Source organism: Plecotus auritus, assembly GCF_963455305.1.
Source record: "Plecotus auritus genome assembly, chromosome: 3".
Taxonomy (NCBI): Eukaryota; Metazoa; Chordata; class Mammalia; order Chiroptera; family Vespertilionidae; genus Plecotus; species Plecotus auritus.
Window position 1 is genome coordinate 177,008,977 of NC_137772.1, and position 15,757 is coordinate 177,024,733.

General features: G+C 44.9%; 1 protein-coding gene across 1 annotated transcript; it reads right to left on the bottom strand.

Moving 5' to 3' along the window:
• Nucleotides 1-10,266: 10,266 nt before the first annotated feature.
• LOC308244930 (large ribosomal subunit protein uL3-like) lies at nucleotides 10,267-11,575 on the bottom strand. The gene has a single exon (XM_080661308.1). It carries the CDS (start codon nucleotides 11,559-11,561, stop codon nucleotides 10,350-10,352), a length of 1,212 nt encoding a protein of 403 aa, XP_080517434.1. The 5' UTR covers nucleotides 11,562-11,575; the 3' UTR covers nucleotides 10,267-10,349.
• Between the last annotated feature and the right edge of the window lie 4,182 nt (nucleotides 11,576-15,757).

Here is a 15,757-nt window from a genome sequence, read left to right on the forward strand (position 1 = left end):
TTTCAATTACAGAAGACAAATAAATCCCAACAAAAATGGCGGTAGCCACAGAGCTGGAGAGAGCAGGAGGCTTGGGTTGCCCCCGGCGATGGAGGAAGCCAAGCTTCCGCAGCCCTGGCCTGCCTTGGCCTCTGCTACAAAGTTTCAATTACAGCCGAAACCGGTTTGGCTCAGTGGATAGAGCGTCGGCCTGCGGACTGAAGGGTCCCGGGTTCGATTCCAGTCAAGGGCATGTACCTTGGTTGCAGGCACATCCCCAGTGGGAGGTGTGCAGGAGGCAGCTGATCAATGTTCCTCTCTCATCGATGTTTCTAGTTCTCTATCCCTCTCCCTTCCTCTCTGTAAAATATCAATAAAATGTATTTTTTAAAAAAAGTTTCAATTACAGAAGATAAATAAATCCCAACAAAAATGGCTGCAGCCACAGAGCAAGCAGGAGGTTTGGCTCTGCTCAAGGCTACAAAGTTTCAATTATAGAAGATAAACAAATCCTAGAGACCAGGGCCTCCGCTTGGGTCGCTGGGGGTGTGTGGCCTGCCTGCAAACCACCACAGGCCCCTCACCCAGGCTGCCCCACACCCCAAGGGAACCCCCACCCTGATCTGGGACACCCTTCAGGGCAAACCAACTGGCCCCCACCTGTGCACCAGGCCTCTATCCGATCTAATAAAAGAGTAATATGCAAATTGACCATCACTCCAACACACAAGATTGCTGCCCCCATGTGGTCAAAGATGGCTGCCCCCATGTGGACACAAGATGGCCACCACAAGATGGCCAGCAGGGGAGGGCAGTTGGGTGGGACCAGGCCTGCAAGGGAGGGCAGTTGTGGGCAATCAGGCCAGCAGGGGAGGGCAGTTGGGAGGGACCAGGCCTGCAAGGGAGGGCAGTTGGGGGCAATCAAGCCTGCAGGGGAGGGCAGTTAGGGGTGACCAGGCCGGCAGAGGAGGGAAGTTGGGGGCGACCGGGCCTGCAGGGGAAGGCAGTTAGGGGTGACCAGGCCTGCAGGGGAGGGCAGTTAGGGGCAAACAGGCTGGCAGGGGAGCAGTTAGGCATCAATCAGGCTGTCAGGGGAGTGGTTAGGAGGTGATCAAGTTGGCAGGCAGAAGCAGTTAGGGGCAATCAGGAAGGCAGGCAGGGGAGCAGTTGGGAGCCAGCAGTCCTGGATTGTGAGAGGGATGTCCGACTGCCCTACTGGGATTGGGCCTAAACGGGCAGTTGGACATCCCTTGAGGGGTCCCAGATTGGAGAGGGTGCAGGCTGGGCTGAGGGACACACACACCCCTGTGCACGAATTTCGTGCACTGGGCCTCTAGTTTAGAATAATTGTGCTGTCCTGGTCTTGGGACCACTAAGTCAACCAAAACACATTATCTGTAGCTAGTGAGACAATTTAGGGTAATTGTGCTGTCCTGGTTCCCAGGTACAGAAGAATGTGCTTCGATAACCAGTAAGATCACAATCAGTGGGATATTCAAACCATCAACCATGGAGTATTCAATTAATTGGGATAGCATACATAAGTTCAGAAAATCAAAATAACTTTTCTATTGTTTTAGCAAGCAAATAAGTACAGAACCCAAAAGAGCAGGGTTAAAGTTTAAGTTAAAACTGCAGTTTCTACCTGAGATGATTGCTACCATACTTCACATGCATAGATATAAAATCTAAATCTAACACGTTTTATAAATGTAATGAGAATATTTTGAATATTAAATTTGACAGTGTAATTAAACTGGCAATTCTATATTTTATAAACACAATTATATATACATATTTAAAATATATTTTGTATTTTGAAACCAGTAATAAAATAAAAAAACCCACAGTAACATTTTCACATGTTTCATATGCTCTTGGAACTGTGCTTAAGTAGCCTAGTGGCTAAACTTGCTCTGGTGATGATGGACTTTGACTTTCTGCATGTCCTCTAGCAAGCTCTCTGTCAAACAAGCACAGTATCTGATAGGTTCTTCTCCTGCTTTGCCAACAATTCATCTCCTTAAAGGCAAAGAAGGCCTGGATGAGTTAAGCTGTGAAGCCAAGAGGGTTGAAAACCAAGGAGATATATAGATATATATATAGTGCTTTTCTAGCAATGAGGTACTTGATTTTATATATGTGCCTTGTTGTTTTTTTTTCAGAGCAAAGTTTATATATTTAGTATGCCTCCACCCTCAAAAAAGCACAGGAAACCCAAGGCATAGAAAGGAATATTTTTTGGCATAGTTCTTCAAGCCAGATTTGGGGTTGGCCATAGCTCTGCTTGTCTTGGAACCTCCAAGATGAGAAACTAACATTAATGTGGAAGGGTACATGAGGGACAGGTCTACTTTAGCCCTTGCTGTGATCTTCAAAGGAGGCCTGGGTGAAGCGGAAGGAACCAAAACCTTTTGTAAACAATCCAGCCAAAGAGGCTGGGGGAGGAAAGACATGTGGAATCTGGTATGTCCCATGTACTGGGGAGGCCAACTTGGAAAAAATTAGATAAAGGATGAGCATGACTTCATGAATGGAGGAGTCATCTCAAAAAGAGAATATGAGCATATGACTTAGATGTAACTATCAATTGGGGACTTTGAAATAGCTATATTTAATATATTATAGGATCTAGACTAGTGGAAAATGTGGACAAGATGTGTGAACAGGGAGTAGGAAATTGTAAAAATGAAATGGAAAAATAGAAGGCTAGAAGTGAAAACCTTAATATAGAGATGAATTCCTTGAACAGTTTTATCAGCAAACTGGACAAAAGCAGAAGAAAAAAAATTCATGACTTTAAGCTAGATCAATAGAAATTAAACTATAACACAAAGAGTAAGCAAACAATCAGGCAAATGCAAAACTAAGCAAAATGTATCTGACAATGATAAATGATCTAACACGTGTGTAACTGAAGTCCCAGAAGGAGAACGGAGAGAAAATGGGGCAGAAGAAATATCTAGAGATAATCACTGAGAATTTCACAAATTAATGAAAGACAACAAACCACCAATCCATGAAGCTCAGAGAACACCGAACAGGATAAACACACACAAAACACACGGAAGCATATCATAGTCAAAGTACTAAAAACAAAGATTTAAAAATGCCTTGAAAGTAGCCAGAAAGAAAAAAAAATTACATAGAAACAATTAACAAAGCAGTCTCTTAATTGAAAACTGTGCCAGCCAGATGGTTACTGAGGCCCACCTTATAAGTGCGCAATATAACCCAGAAGCATTCCAGGACACTCTCCTGTTTGGGACTGATATTAGCTTTTCTGTTACCTGCAAAAACAACTGGCTAGAACTGAGCAGTAGCTCAGCTGAGCAGTTTCTTACAGGGCATAGCTCTCCAGTTCTCCACGGTGCCCAGCCCTCTTCTTGTGTCATACCTAACTCCTCATCACTTTATACATACCTAGCCCTAACCTGGTTGGTGACTGCATCATCCTCAAAGACTATTTACTGGCTACGAGTAGATGGAGGCTGGATATACTAGTCAACTGGCCTAAATGCCCTGTGATCTGTTGCCCCAAGTTTTTACCCCACAGGTGACCAGCCCGGAACCACCAAAGCCTGATTCCAGCTGGCATACTTATCAGAGTTCGGTTGAGAGATGGTAATTTATATTGGTGGCAATGCTTGTGAAAGAAGGCAGCTGTCAATAATTCAGAGACGCCATGGTGTCAAGTTGATTCAGATTTCCTCTCCCATATCCCTATTCTAAGAGTCCTTATGTAGGTCTCTGTCACCTCAGACTTTCTGGGGGAGTTCCTTTACTGTGGGAGCCACAAGGGGGCAGCAAAGTGTTTGTTTCAGGGCTTGAGATGGCCTGGATGAGGAGAGGGCTGAATTAAAAGTATGGGAATTGCTAAAAGATGGACACAACTGACGCTGGGTGGGGTTCATCTGAGAAGGTGCTTGACTGAGCATGGAGAGCAAGTATGACAACTGTAGGGGAAAGAAACAAGGGATTCCTGACCCATCCTTTGGACATCTGGATCCTGCAGACAGTTCTTTTTTTTATTTTTTATTTTTGTTGATTTCAGAGAGGAAAGGAGAGGAAGAGAGAGAGATAGAAACATCAATGATGAGAGAATCATTGATTGGCTGCCTCCTGCACGCCCCCACTGGGGATCGAGCCCACAACCTGGGCATGTGCCCTTGACTGGAATCGAACCTGGGACCCTTCAGTCCGCAGACCGACACTCTATTGACTGAGCCAAACTAGCTAGGGCCTGCAGACAGTTCTTGGTGACTGGAGTCTTCCCTCCCTCAGCTTAGGGCCACTTCCTCCTCACTTGACCACCCACCCTCAGCAGGGTCCTCAGCTCTGCAGGTCAGAGAAATGTCCTTGCAAATGATTCTTCAGGCAATTGTTTTTTAGGAACTGCACCAGGAGGCCCTGTAGACTTTCTCAAGCATGTATAATGTCCTCATTCATTCATTCAACAATTATCTATTGGGCACCTAATACTAGCCACTGTTCTAGATGTTAGGGATACAGATTTGATGAAAATATTTGTGTTTTTTTAAGTGTTTTTATGGAACTCATATTTTATTGGAGAGAAACAGACAATAAACAACAACAAAAACACACACACACACAGTACAATACACAGTATGTTAGATGGTAAAAGATGTCATGGAGGAACAGAAATTCCAAAAGAGGGGTAAGGTACCAGAATGTAGGGGTTACAATTAAAATAGGTCATGTCAGGCTTTAGTGAGGTGACATCTGAATGAACACTTGAAGGAGGTGAGGAAGCAAACTGTGGGGAAGAGCATTCTAGGCAGAGAATGGCCTAAGGTGGGGGCATGCCTGCACATTCAAGGAATAGCGAAGTCTCAGTGTGGCTGCTGTGAGGTGAGGAAGTAGAAGAAGAGAAGGAATGATGCAAAAGTGACTGGGGACAGACCATATAAGGCCTTAATGACCCTGTAAAGTCTTCCTCCCTCCACCCCGAATGAACAAGAGCCATTTTTACTCTGAATGAAATGGGAACCATTGCAGAATTTTTAGCAGAGATGTGACATACTCTGACCTACACTTCAAGAGCATCACTCTGGCTACAGTGATGAAAACAGACTGAAAGCTGGAAGAAGGAAGCAGAAGACAGTTGGAAGCTATTACAATTCCCTCCCATTCAAGAGATCTTCGTAAATAAGCTCAAAAGCTACCTCCCCCTACCATGAAGCCTCTCCTAATCCCCCCTAAGACTCCGATTCTCCTGGCTGCTCTCTTCATCCTTTGTTCATGCATTTCTTCTAGCAGTGGTCAATCTTGCCTTTGTTCTGGGATTACTGATGGGCCTGTCCTCAGCCCCACCAGACTTCAAACTCTTTAAGAGCAGATGCCTAGTTATTTTCCAATTATTTGCCCAGCTGTAGCTGCCCCAGCACAGAGGGCTGTGCACAAAGTAGAAACCAAGTCAGACTTTCCCCTAAGGAATAAGTGATCCCATCCCTCCTTAGCTGATTTGATTTGCTCTTGCCTTTGAGGCTTCTTCTGGGCTGTGTTTCTGCCTGGAGAGCCACGTCTCTGAGTTAAACACTTACCCACCATGACCACACTAACTCATTCTGTTAGCCACACTTCGCAGTCCCTCAGTAGATCCATGTTTACACAACATAGCTTGTCATTGGCCTACAGAGGCAGCCTATCAGAGCTAGCAGGAAGCACATACAAAACACTGTTTGCCAAAGCTATTGGCCGCTCTAGAGGCTCCTGAGAGCAAATTAAATGAGTAATTATTAAGCACTTACACATTTATTGAGCACCTACTGTGCTGCTATGCTCTGTACTAGGCAATGAGGGTATAAAAGTTAATAAAACAAACTTCCAAGGAGCTTACTAGTATTGCCAACACAGGATACATAACCATATGCAAAGCACTGAAGTGGGAGAACTAGACATTAGTACTCCCAGGACTTACCTATCACTCATTTAGCACTTTACTAAGTACTGGATGTATAAAGGTGACATTGAGATACAATCCCTTTTCACACTCCATTGTGGAGATAGGTAGTAAATAGTGAGGAGCTGGCATATGTAACAAACAGTGCAGGGCCAGTGATGTCATAGAGGTGCAAAGTAAAATGGAGAACAGGGGAAGGAGATGTTCATGGCAGTGTGGGTCTGGTAAAACCTTCAGGGCTAAGTGGGATTTCAACAGAATGTTGAACTACCACAGATGTCAGGGAAAGAGGGGTCTGGGGGAATGAAAGGGCATAGAGCACTTCAAGCACAGACCATGTTTGGAGACCAGAAAGTGGTCAGCGTGGCTGTAGTTCAATGGGTAAAAGCCAGGTGTTGTGGGAGCTAAACTGGGCTGGGATTGGGTTTGGATGAGCTTGAAGGCCAAGCTGAGGATTTTCCTCTGTAGGCAGTGGAAAGCCACTGATGATTTTTAAGGAAAGGAGTGGTAGTACCAGATCTGTGCTTTAGAGGCAGCTTTGGCAGTGTGGAGATGCTAGAAGACCAATTAGAGGAGCAATAATGAAGGTGTGTACTAAAGTAGTGTAAAGAGCCAGCTATGGTGAGATTCATGCCCTTATTCATTCACAGACATCTATTATGTGCAAAACTTTGTGTTGATTGAAGGTAGGGATGGAGAAGACAACAAAGAAAAATAAAACCCAGCTTATGTCCTCAAGGATTTTATAATCAAGTGAGAGACACAGACCACTAAGATGCTACCACATTCTTCCCTTAACTTCTGTGATAGTTGGCTTCCTTCCTATGTCCCCCAGGTACTGCTTTGGCTCCAGTAGGAGCCCATTATCTTCTGCCTGTGTACTCTAGGGGTTGCTCTGCCTGGATCCTCTATTCCTGCCATAGACTATCCTAAGGTGACTTCATCTCCCTTACTGCTTGAATATCAGCTATATGGTGACTCCCTAATTCCAATCTCTCCCTCAAGTCATCGCCTTGTATATCCAAACACCCAACTGACATCTCAACCTGTTGCCCACTGGCACCTCCAACTCAATTCATCCAAATAAGACCCATCTTTCCTTCTCACCCAAAACTGGCCTCTTCACTTGTGCTTCCTATCTCAATGCACTAACCATCACTCTACTTCTACTGCCAAAGCTGAAAACCAGGGTATCATCAGTGCCTCATTTCTTGCATCCCTACATCTAATCTATCACCAAGTCCTACCCAGTTTATATTTTACTAGAGGCCTGAAACACGAAGATTCGTGCAAGAATAGGCTTTCCTTCCCCTGCCTGCCAGCACCGCCTTCGCTCCGGCCCAGAGCTGCCTTCCACCTCTCACCTTGTTGCGTCAATTTGCATATTCCCTCCTTATTGGCTGTGGGTGCCTCCATCTTTGTTGAGGAGTTACGGTCAGTTTGCATATTCAGTCTTTATTATATAGTATGAATCTTCTCCTTGTTGACTACCCTGACTGATCACCCTGCCTCTAGTTTTACTCTTTCAATCTATCCTCCATACAGGCCAACAAGATCTTTCTAAAATCCTGATCTCATAACACACCCTGCTTAAAAACTCTTTAATGATTTATTCATGGGTTTAATCATGGCCTATAAAGATTTTTGTGACAGCTCTTTGGCCTGGCGGTATATTCCACTGTATGGAGAGACTGTAATTTATTTAACTAGTCTTCTAATAATAGATATTTGAATTGTTTGTAAACTTTTGCTTCTAAAGTTGATGACTTTGTGTATAGTTTATTATGCATGTGTATAAGTATATTGGATCAGAAATTATATGCATTTGTAATTTTGACAGGCATTAATGGACAATTCTATCAGTAATATCTAAGAGGGTTTATGTCCCCCTCTTAGACAACCATGCAGGAGTCTATTGTCAAAACATCTGGAATTTTTGCCAATCTATAGGTGAAAAATGGTATCTAAATGTAGTTTTAACTTTCTTGTGATTTTGAATATTTAAGAGCCATTTGTCTTTCCTTTTATGTTAACCATCCCATTTTCTTATTGGATTTTTGTTCTTTTTCATATTAATTTGAAGGGATTTTGTATATATGAAGCAAATTAGTCCCTTTGTCTATGATATGAATTGCAAATATTTCCCCCAGTTTGCCATTTGTCTTTGCTTATGGTGTTTTTTGCTCTGCAGAAATTACAGATTTTTATATTGTTAGAACATCTTTCTTTAGGCTTTGGGAAATTTTACACTATCCTGAAAAATACTATCCCCACTAAATTATAAATTTGTTTTTACTCTTAAATTTATTTAAACACAATTGATTTATATGAATTTACATTAGTATAAGGGCTACAGTAAAGATACCACTTTTTTTTTTTCAGGTGGCTACATAATTGTCTCAATATCACTTACTGTATAATTCATCTTTTCCCTACTGGTAGACAATGCCATCTTTATCATATACTAACATTTTAAATGTCTTGGGTCTATTTCTGGATTCTTTTGTTCTCTTGACCAAGGTGTCTATGCATGCTCCAGTGTCCCCTCAATTATACTGTTATTGTAGCTTTTAATGGTTTAATATCTGGTAGAGCTATTCTCCTCATTAATCTTTTTTGTAGATAAATCAATTTTATTTGATCTTATTATTTAAAATCTTTACTGTTGAAAGTATTATATACATCCCTCTTTTCCTCCTATTGACCTCTTCTGGCCTGCCCCATCCTCGTTAACCTTTTTCAAAATGTTCATGGCTATTCCTGATGTAAAAATTTCCATATGAACTTTATATTCAGGTTATGTAGTGTATTTTTATGATTGTATTATTTATAGATTTATGGAGAGCTGACATTTTTATGATAGCAAGTCTTTCTACCCCAAAAATAGAGTATTCCTTTCCATTCATTGAAGCTTCCTTTTTGGGTGAGAAGGAAAGATGGGTCTTATTCCTATGATATATAGCATTTTAGTTTGGGGCACCTAGATCTAGCATACTTATTAAGATTATTCTTAGTTTACTTTGTTGTTACTATTGTAAATTATAAATTTACTGGAGGCCTGGTGCATGAAATTTGTGCACGGGAGGTGGTCCCCTCAGCCCAACCTGCACCCTCTCCAATCCGGGACCCCTTGGGGGATGTCCAACTGCTGGTTTATTGTGCCTAAACTGGCAGTCGAACATCCCTCTCACAATCCTGGACCGCTGGCTCCTAATTGCTCACCTGCTTGCCTGCCTGGTTGCCCCTAAATGCCCCCCTGCCAACCTGATCACCCCTCACTGCCTCTGTGTGCCAGCCTGATTGCCCCTAACTGCCCCCCCTGCCAGCGTGGTCACTCCTAACTGCCCCCCCTGCTGGCCTGGTCAACCCTTACTGCCCCCCCCCGCCGGCCTGGTCACCCCCAACTGCCCCCTCCGCTGGCATGGTTGCCCCCAACTGCCCTCCCTGCTGGCCTGGTCACCCCCAACTGGCACCCCCTGCACGCCTGCCTGGTCACCTCTCATGGCCCCCCACCAGCCTGGTTGCCTGCTGTTCAGTCGTCCCTCACTAACCCCCCTGCCGGCCTGGTTGTAGGTAGCCATCTTGTGAGGGTTCATTTGCATATTATCTCTTTATTATATAGGATTCCCCTATACTCTCTAATTGGCTGTTGTTCATTGGCTTTTTGTACATTAATTTGTGCCCACTTTGCTAGAGTCTTATTTGTACTATTTTTTCAGTTCATGTCCTTGGATTTTTCATGTAGGCTCTCATATCATAAATAATTTTACTTCTTTTCTACTTTTCATATCTCATTCCTTCTTCTTTGTAATTAAGTGAGCTAGTACTTCCAAAGCAATGTGAAAAAAAAAATAGTCACAGGGGCCATCCTTGTGGAATACCTAACTTTAATGGGAATATTTTAGTTTTCCTCACTGTCATTCTGACTTTTGAATCGAGACATGTTTTTTTTAAAATTTTTATTTTATTGATTTGAGAGAGGGAGAAACATCGATGCGACAGAAACATCAATCAGTTGCCTCCCATACGTGTCCCAACCAGGGATCAAACCTGCAACCTAGGCATGTGCCCTGACCTGGAATCGAATCTGCAACCTTTTGGTATACAAGACGATGCTCCAACCAACTGAGCCACCCAGCCATGGTGAGATGTGTACATTTTATCATGTTAATGAAGTTGGATATTCATAAAGTCTGTCTGTGATTCTCTAACCTAGGGATTGATATTTCAGAGGGTTTCAATGTGTGTATGAGACTCTCCCTTTCAGATGGTTTCTCCTTCCTTAGAGAAAAAAAAAAAGTGCACAGATATTGAGTATTACATTGACTTAAAATGCATTGTGAACCCAAAGATAACTTTGGTTTTTTTGTTGTTGTTTTTTTTTTTTTGTTTCACTGGAAAATAATCTTTATTGAGAGCCCACCAGCTGCACAATCTGTTCCTGACATTAGGCTCCTTCTTCCTTTGCAATCCGGTCTTTCTTAAGTGGTCCCATGAATGCTTTCTTCTCCTCCACTGTCTGGAAGCGGCCATGGCCAAACTTGGAGGTGGTGTCGATAAACTTAAGGTCAATCTTCTCCAGGGCCCGCCGCTTGGTCTGCACCAGCAAGGACTTGCGGAGGGTGAGCACTCGCTTCTTGGTTCCCACCACACAGCCTTTCAGCATGACAAAGTCATTGGTCACTTCACCGTAGTGGACAAAGCCACCCAGAGGGTTGATGCTCTTATCAGACAGGTCATAGTCAGTGGAGGCGCTGTTCTTGATTAGCTTGCCGTCCTTGATGAGGTAGCCCTGGCCAATCTTGTAGATCTTCTTGTTGATCTCAGTGCGGTGATGGTAGCCTTTCTGCCCAGCCCGGGCCACAGAGAAGGCCACCCGGGCAGGATGCCACGCCCCAATACAGGCAACCTTCCGCAGCCCTCTGTGGGTCTTGCGTGGCAGCTTCTTGGTGTGCCAGAGGCTGGTGACCCCTTTGTAGCCTTTGCCCTTGGTCACTCCAATGACATCAATCATCTCATCCTGTCCAAACACCTGGTTCACAGGGACCTGCTGCTCCAGCCTCTCACGGGCCCAATCCAGTTTTTCGGCCACCGTGCCTCCATTCACCTGGATCTCCATGAGGTGGGCCTTCTTCTGGAGCAGAGGAAGCAGGCGCATCTGGGTGTGGGCGATGACACGGATGACCTGGCAGTACTTCTTCATGCTGTTGAAGTCCTTCTCCAGCTGCTTCTTGCCATCGTCATCTTGCCACTTCTTGCAGTATTTGGTGAAGGCCTTCTTCTTGGATTTATGCCAGTTCTTATAAAAGCGCCTTTTGCACTCATCACTGATATGCTCAGCAAAGATGGTTTTGAAGGTACGGAGGCCCCGGGGGGTTTCCACGTAGCACACAATGCCCACAACCACCATGGGCGGTGTCTCCACAATGGTCACAGCCTCCACAACTTCCTTCTTGTTCACCTTGGATCCTGGCCTATCGACCTCCCGCACGATGTGGGTCATGCCAGCCTTGTAGCCCAGGAATGCTGTGAGGTGGACAGGCTTGGAGGAGTCATCCTTGGGGAAGCTCTTCACTTTCCCGCGGTGCCGGCTGCTGCGCTTCCGAGGCAAGAAGCCCAGGGACCCATGCCTGGGAGCAGAAAACTTCCTGTGAGACATCCTGCCGCCAACGCTGCCGGTCCAAAGATAACTTTGTATTGGTCAACAGTTTTATTAAACTTGACTTCCTATAGTTGAGCCAACAGCAGATAGATCCTGTGTCCTCTGACTGGTGCCCAGAAGGTAGGAGGGGAATTGGTCCTGCTCTAGTAGACAGGAGTGGGGAAAAACCTAGACTCAAAGTCCGGGTCCTTAACTCTGACCACCTGGCAGATGTTGAGACCCAAGCCCTAAGATCGGTACCAACAGCTAATAGTGTTTGAAAACTTGCTTTATACTACCCACTAGTCTAAGTTGTGATTTACTCCTCAGAACCATCTATCAAGTGAGTACAGATGATGAAACTGAGGCAAAGAATGGTAACTTACTCAAGGTCACAAGCTGGTAGGTGATATTGCTGAGGTTGAAAATCAGCCAGTTTGACTCCAGAACCTGTCTTCTTCTTTTTTTAAATAATATATTTTTTTATTGATTTCAGAGAGGAAGAGAGAGGGAGAGATAGAAACATCAATGATGAGAGAGAATCATTGATTGGCTGCCTCCACATGCCCCATACTGGGGATTGAGCCAGCAACTCGGGCATTTGCCCTGACTGGGAATCGAACTGATGATCTCTTGGTTCCTGGGTCAATGCTTAACCACTGAGCACACTGGCTGGGGTAGAGCATGTCTTCTTAACAACCATGTTCTAATTCTCCAAGAGGAGGAGCCTGGGGCCCAGAGCAGATGCACAAAAATCCTGAAAAAACCCTGAATGGGACCTCCATTGTAAGCCACATCTCAGGCAAACAGTGCTAGATTATGAAAGACTGCTTACTCTGGAACCAGTGATGGTTAAGTGGAGGCTGGATGGCTGGTGCCATTGCTAGCTTTTTAAAAAAATCCACACTCTTCTGTTTGTTCCTTTGCTGGTTCTTCCTCTACCTTACCTTAAACATTAGAGTGCCCCAGGCATTAGTCTTGGACCTTTCTTAGTCTCTATCTACACTTTCTCCTTAGATAATGGCATCCAGAGCTTCATGTTATTGATTCCCTAAAATGTATCTCCAGTTCAGGCCTCTTCCCTGACAAGACTAGGGTACATCTCTCTACTCAAAACCTCCACCGAGATACCTCACAGGCATCTCAAAATTAACATATCTAAACAGAATTCTTGATTTCTGCCTCCATACAAATATGCTCCTCCCACAGACATTTTTTTTAATAAATCTTTTTTTTAATATATTTTGATTTTTTTTTACAGAGAGGAAGGGAGAGGGATAGTTAGAAACATCGATGAGAGAGAAACATCGATCAGCTACCTCCTGCACACTCCCTGCTGGGTATGTGCCTGCAACCAAGGTACCGGCCCTTGACCGGAATTGAACCTGGGACCCTTGAGTCCGCAGGCCAACACTCTATCCACTGAGCCAAACCGGTTAGGGCCCACAGACTTCTTTTCAGTAGATAGATCCTGAGTCCTCTGTTTATTTAACACTAGAGGCCCGGTGCCGTGCACTGGTGGGGTCCCCTCCGTCTGGCCTATGGGGATCGGGCAGAAACTGGCTCTCTGACATCCCCCAAGGGATCCTGGATTTCGAGAGGGCAGTTCTCGGGTGACATACCCCAGAATCAGGCTCCCTCCTCTCTTCTCCCAATATTATGTCACTTTCTCTGTATCTGTCTCGCTTCTTTCATCTCACTTTACCCTAAGTTTGGCAGTAACTGACGACTTGTGGGCATTTAGCTGCAAAATGCAATTATTTAGCAAACAGGATTTACTTAACATGGAATCTAGTCGGCCTAGGGCAGGACCCTGCTCAATGTCAGGCTCCCGCCCAGGCCCTTCCACCTAGGCGGAGTCCTGTGGTGGCGGGAACCTCCTTCTTCCCACCTGAGCTACTCCTTTGCCTCCTTCCCACTGTGAGGTTGCCCGCTGGTGCTACTGTCCGCAGGAAAGGAGGGAGGCCGAGGGCGGTTTCCCAGCCCAGAGAGTGGTAGCGGGAAAATTTGAAGCCTCCACTGGATATTAAGCAGATGGGCCGGCACGGGGCCAGACATCAGGGCTGCAGCCAGTAGGTTCTGCACATCTCATCATTTAGCTAATCGAGTCAAAAAGTTCCTGTAAGGGCCAAAACCAGTTTGGCTCAGTGGATAGAGCGTCAGCCTGCGGACTGAAAGGTCCCAGGTTCGATTCCGGTCAAGGGCATGTAACTTGGTTGCGGGCACCTCCCAGTGGGAGGTGTGCAGGAGGCAGCTGATCGATGTTTCTCTCTCATCAATGTTTCTGACTATCTATCCCTCTTCCTTCCTCTCTGTAAAAAATCAATAAAAAATATATTTAAAAAAAAAAAAAAAAAAGTTCCTGTAAGGGCCAGACCCACGACCTCTGCAATGGGCTAGTGGCCCGGTGGGGAGCCAGACCCGAAGTGGGGAGCCAATGAGCTAGAGGCCCAGTGCACAGATTTGTGCACTGGTGGGGTCCCTTGGCCTGGCCTGTGGGGATTGGGCCAAAACCAGCTCTCTGACATCCCGAGAGGTCCTGGATTGCGAGAGGGTGGTTCTTGGGTGACACACCCTGGAATCGGGCTTCCTCTTCTCTGGTTCCAGATGCGTCACCTGAGAACCGCAGCTGCCAAGTCACCGCAGCTTGGCAGCTCCTTCATTGAGCATCTGTCCCTTAGTGGTCAGTGCGTGTCATAGCTACCGGCTGGATGGTAGGACGGTCGGCTGGTCGCTTAGGCTTTTATATATAGAGATATTTACTCAACAAATATTTAAAGCCATAGCGGAATAGCTCAATTGATTAGAGCATTGTCCCAATACATCAAGGTTGCGGGTTTGATCTTCAGTCAGGGCAAATACAAGAAGCAACCAATGTTCCTGAGTGGTTTTGCTCAGTGGTTAGAGTGTCAGCCCTAGGTCCCAAGGGTCACAGGTTTGATTCCTGGTCAAGGGCATGTACCTGGGTTGCAGGCTGATCCCTGGCCAGGGTCCAGGAGTATTCAGGAGACAATCAACAGATATATCTCTCTCACACAGATGTTTCTCTCTCTCTCTCTCTCTGCCCACTCACTTCCACTCTCTCTCTAAAAATTCAGTGGAGCCCTAACCGGTTTGGCTCAGTGGATAGAGCATCGGCCTGTGGACTCAAGGGTCCCAGGTTCGATTCCGGTCAAGGGCATGTACTTTGGTTGCGGGCACATACCCAGTGGGGAGTGTGCAGGAGGCAGCTGATTGATGTTTCTCTCTCATTGATGTTTCTGGCTCTCTATCCCTCTCCCTTCCTCTCTGTAAAAATTCAAAAAAAAAAAAAAAATTCAGTGGAAAAAATATCCTCAGGTGAGGATTACAAACAAAACAACAACAAAAAAAAGCAACTAATGAATGCACAAATAAGTAGATCAACAAATCAGTATTTCTCTCTCCCACTTCCTCACTCTCAAATAAATAAAATTTAAAATACAACAATATTTACTAAGCACCTACAATAGCACTGAACAAAACAGACAAAAACCCCTGCCCTCATAGAGCTTATATTCTACTGCTGAGGGACATACAATAAGAGAAAAAAATAAGTAAAATACATCATACATTAGAGGGCTAAGGAGAAAAACAAAGCATGGAAAGGGTAAACAATGCAGGGGATACAGACTAAAATTTTAAAAAGGGCAAGTGAGAGGAGGGGATGAGGTCAGTGAGGGAACGGGGACTAGACCATTCATTTTTATTCCAAGGATGATGGAGAATTTTTTTTTTCTTTTTAAAATGTTTTTATTGATTTTAGAGAGAGATGGGGAGAGAAACATTGATTGGCTGCTTCCTGCATGCCCCCTACGGGGGATCAAGCCCACAACCTGGGCATGTGCCATGACTCGAAATCGAACTGGTGACCTCTCGGTGCACAGACAACACTCAACCAACTTAGCTACACTGGCCAGGGCAAAAGATGGAGGGTTTTGAAGAGGCTTGAATGAGTGGATTTACATTTTAATAGGAAGAGCCTACCTGCTGTGAAGAAATTGAGAGTGGCAGTAAAAATGAAAGCTGGAAGACTAGTTAGGGGGCTCTTGCAATAGTCCAGCTGAGAGATGATGGATCTAGGAGACTTGGGTCAGGATATGAGAAGTTGGTGCTATAGGACCAGTTTCTGAACATATTCTAAAGGGAAGGTGCTAGCATCACTGTTTCTCAGGCCAAAAATCTAGGTCTCTTTC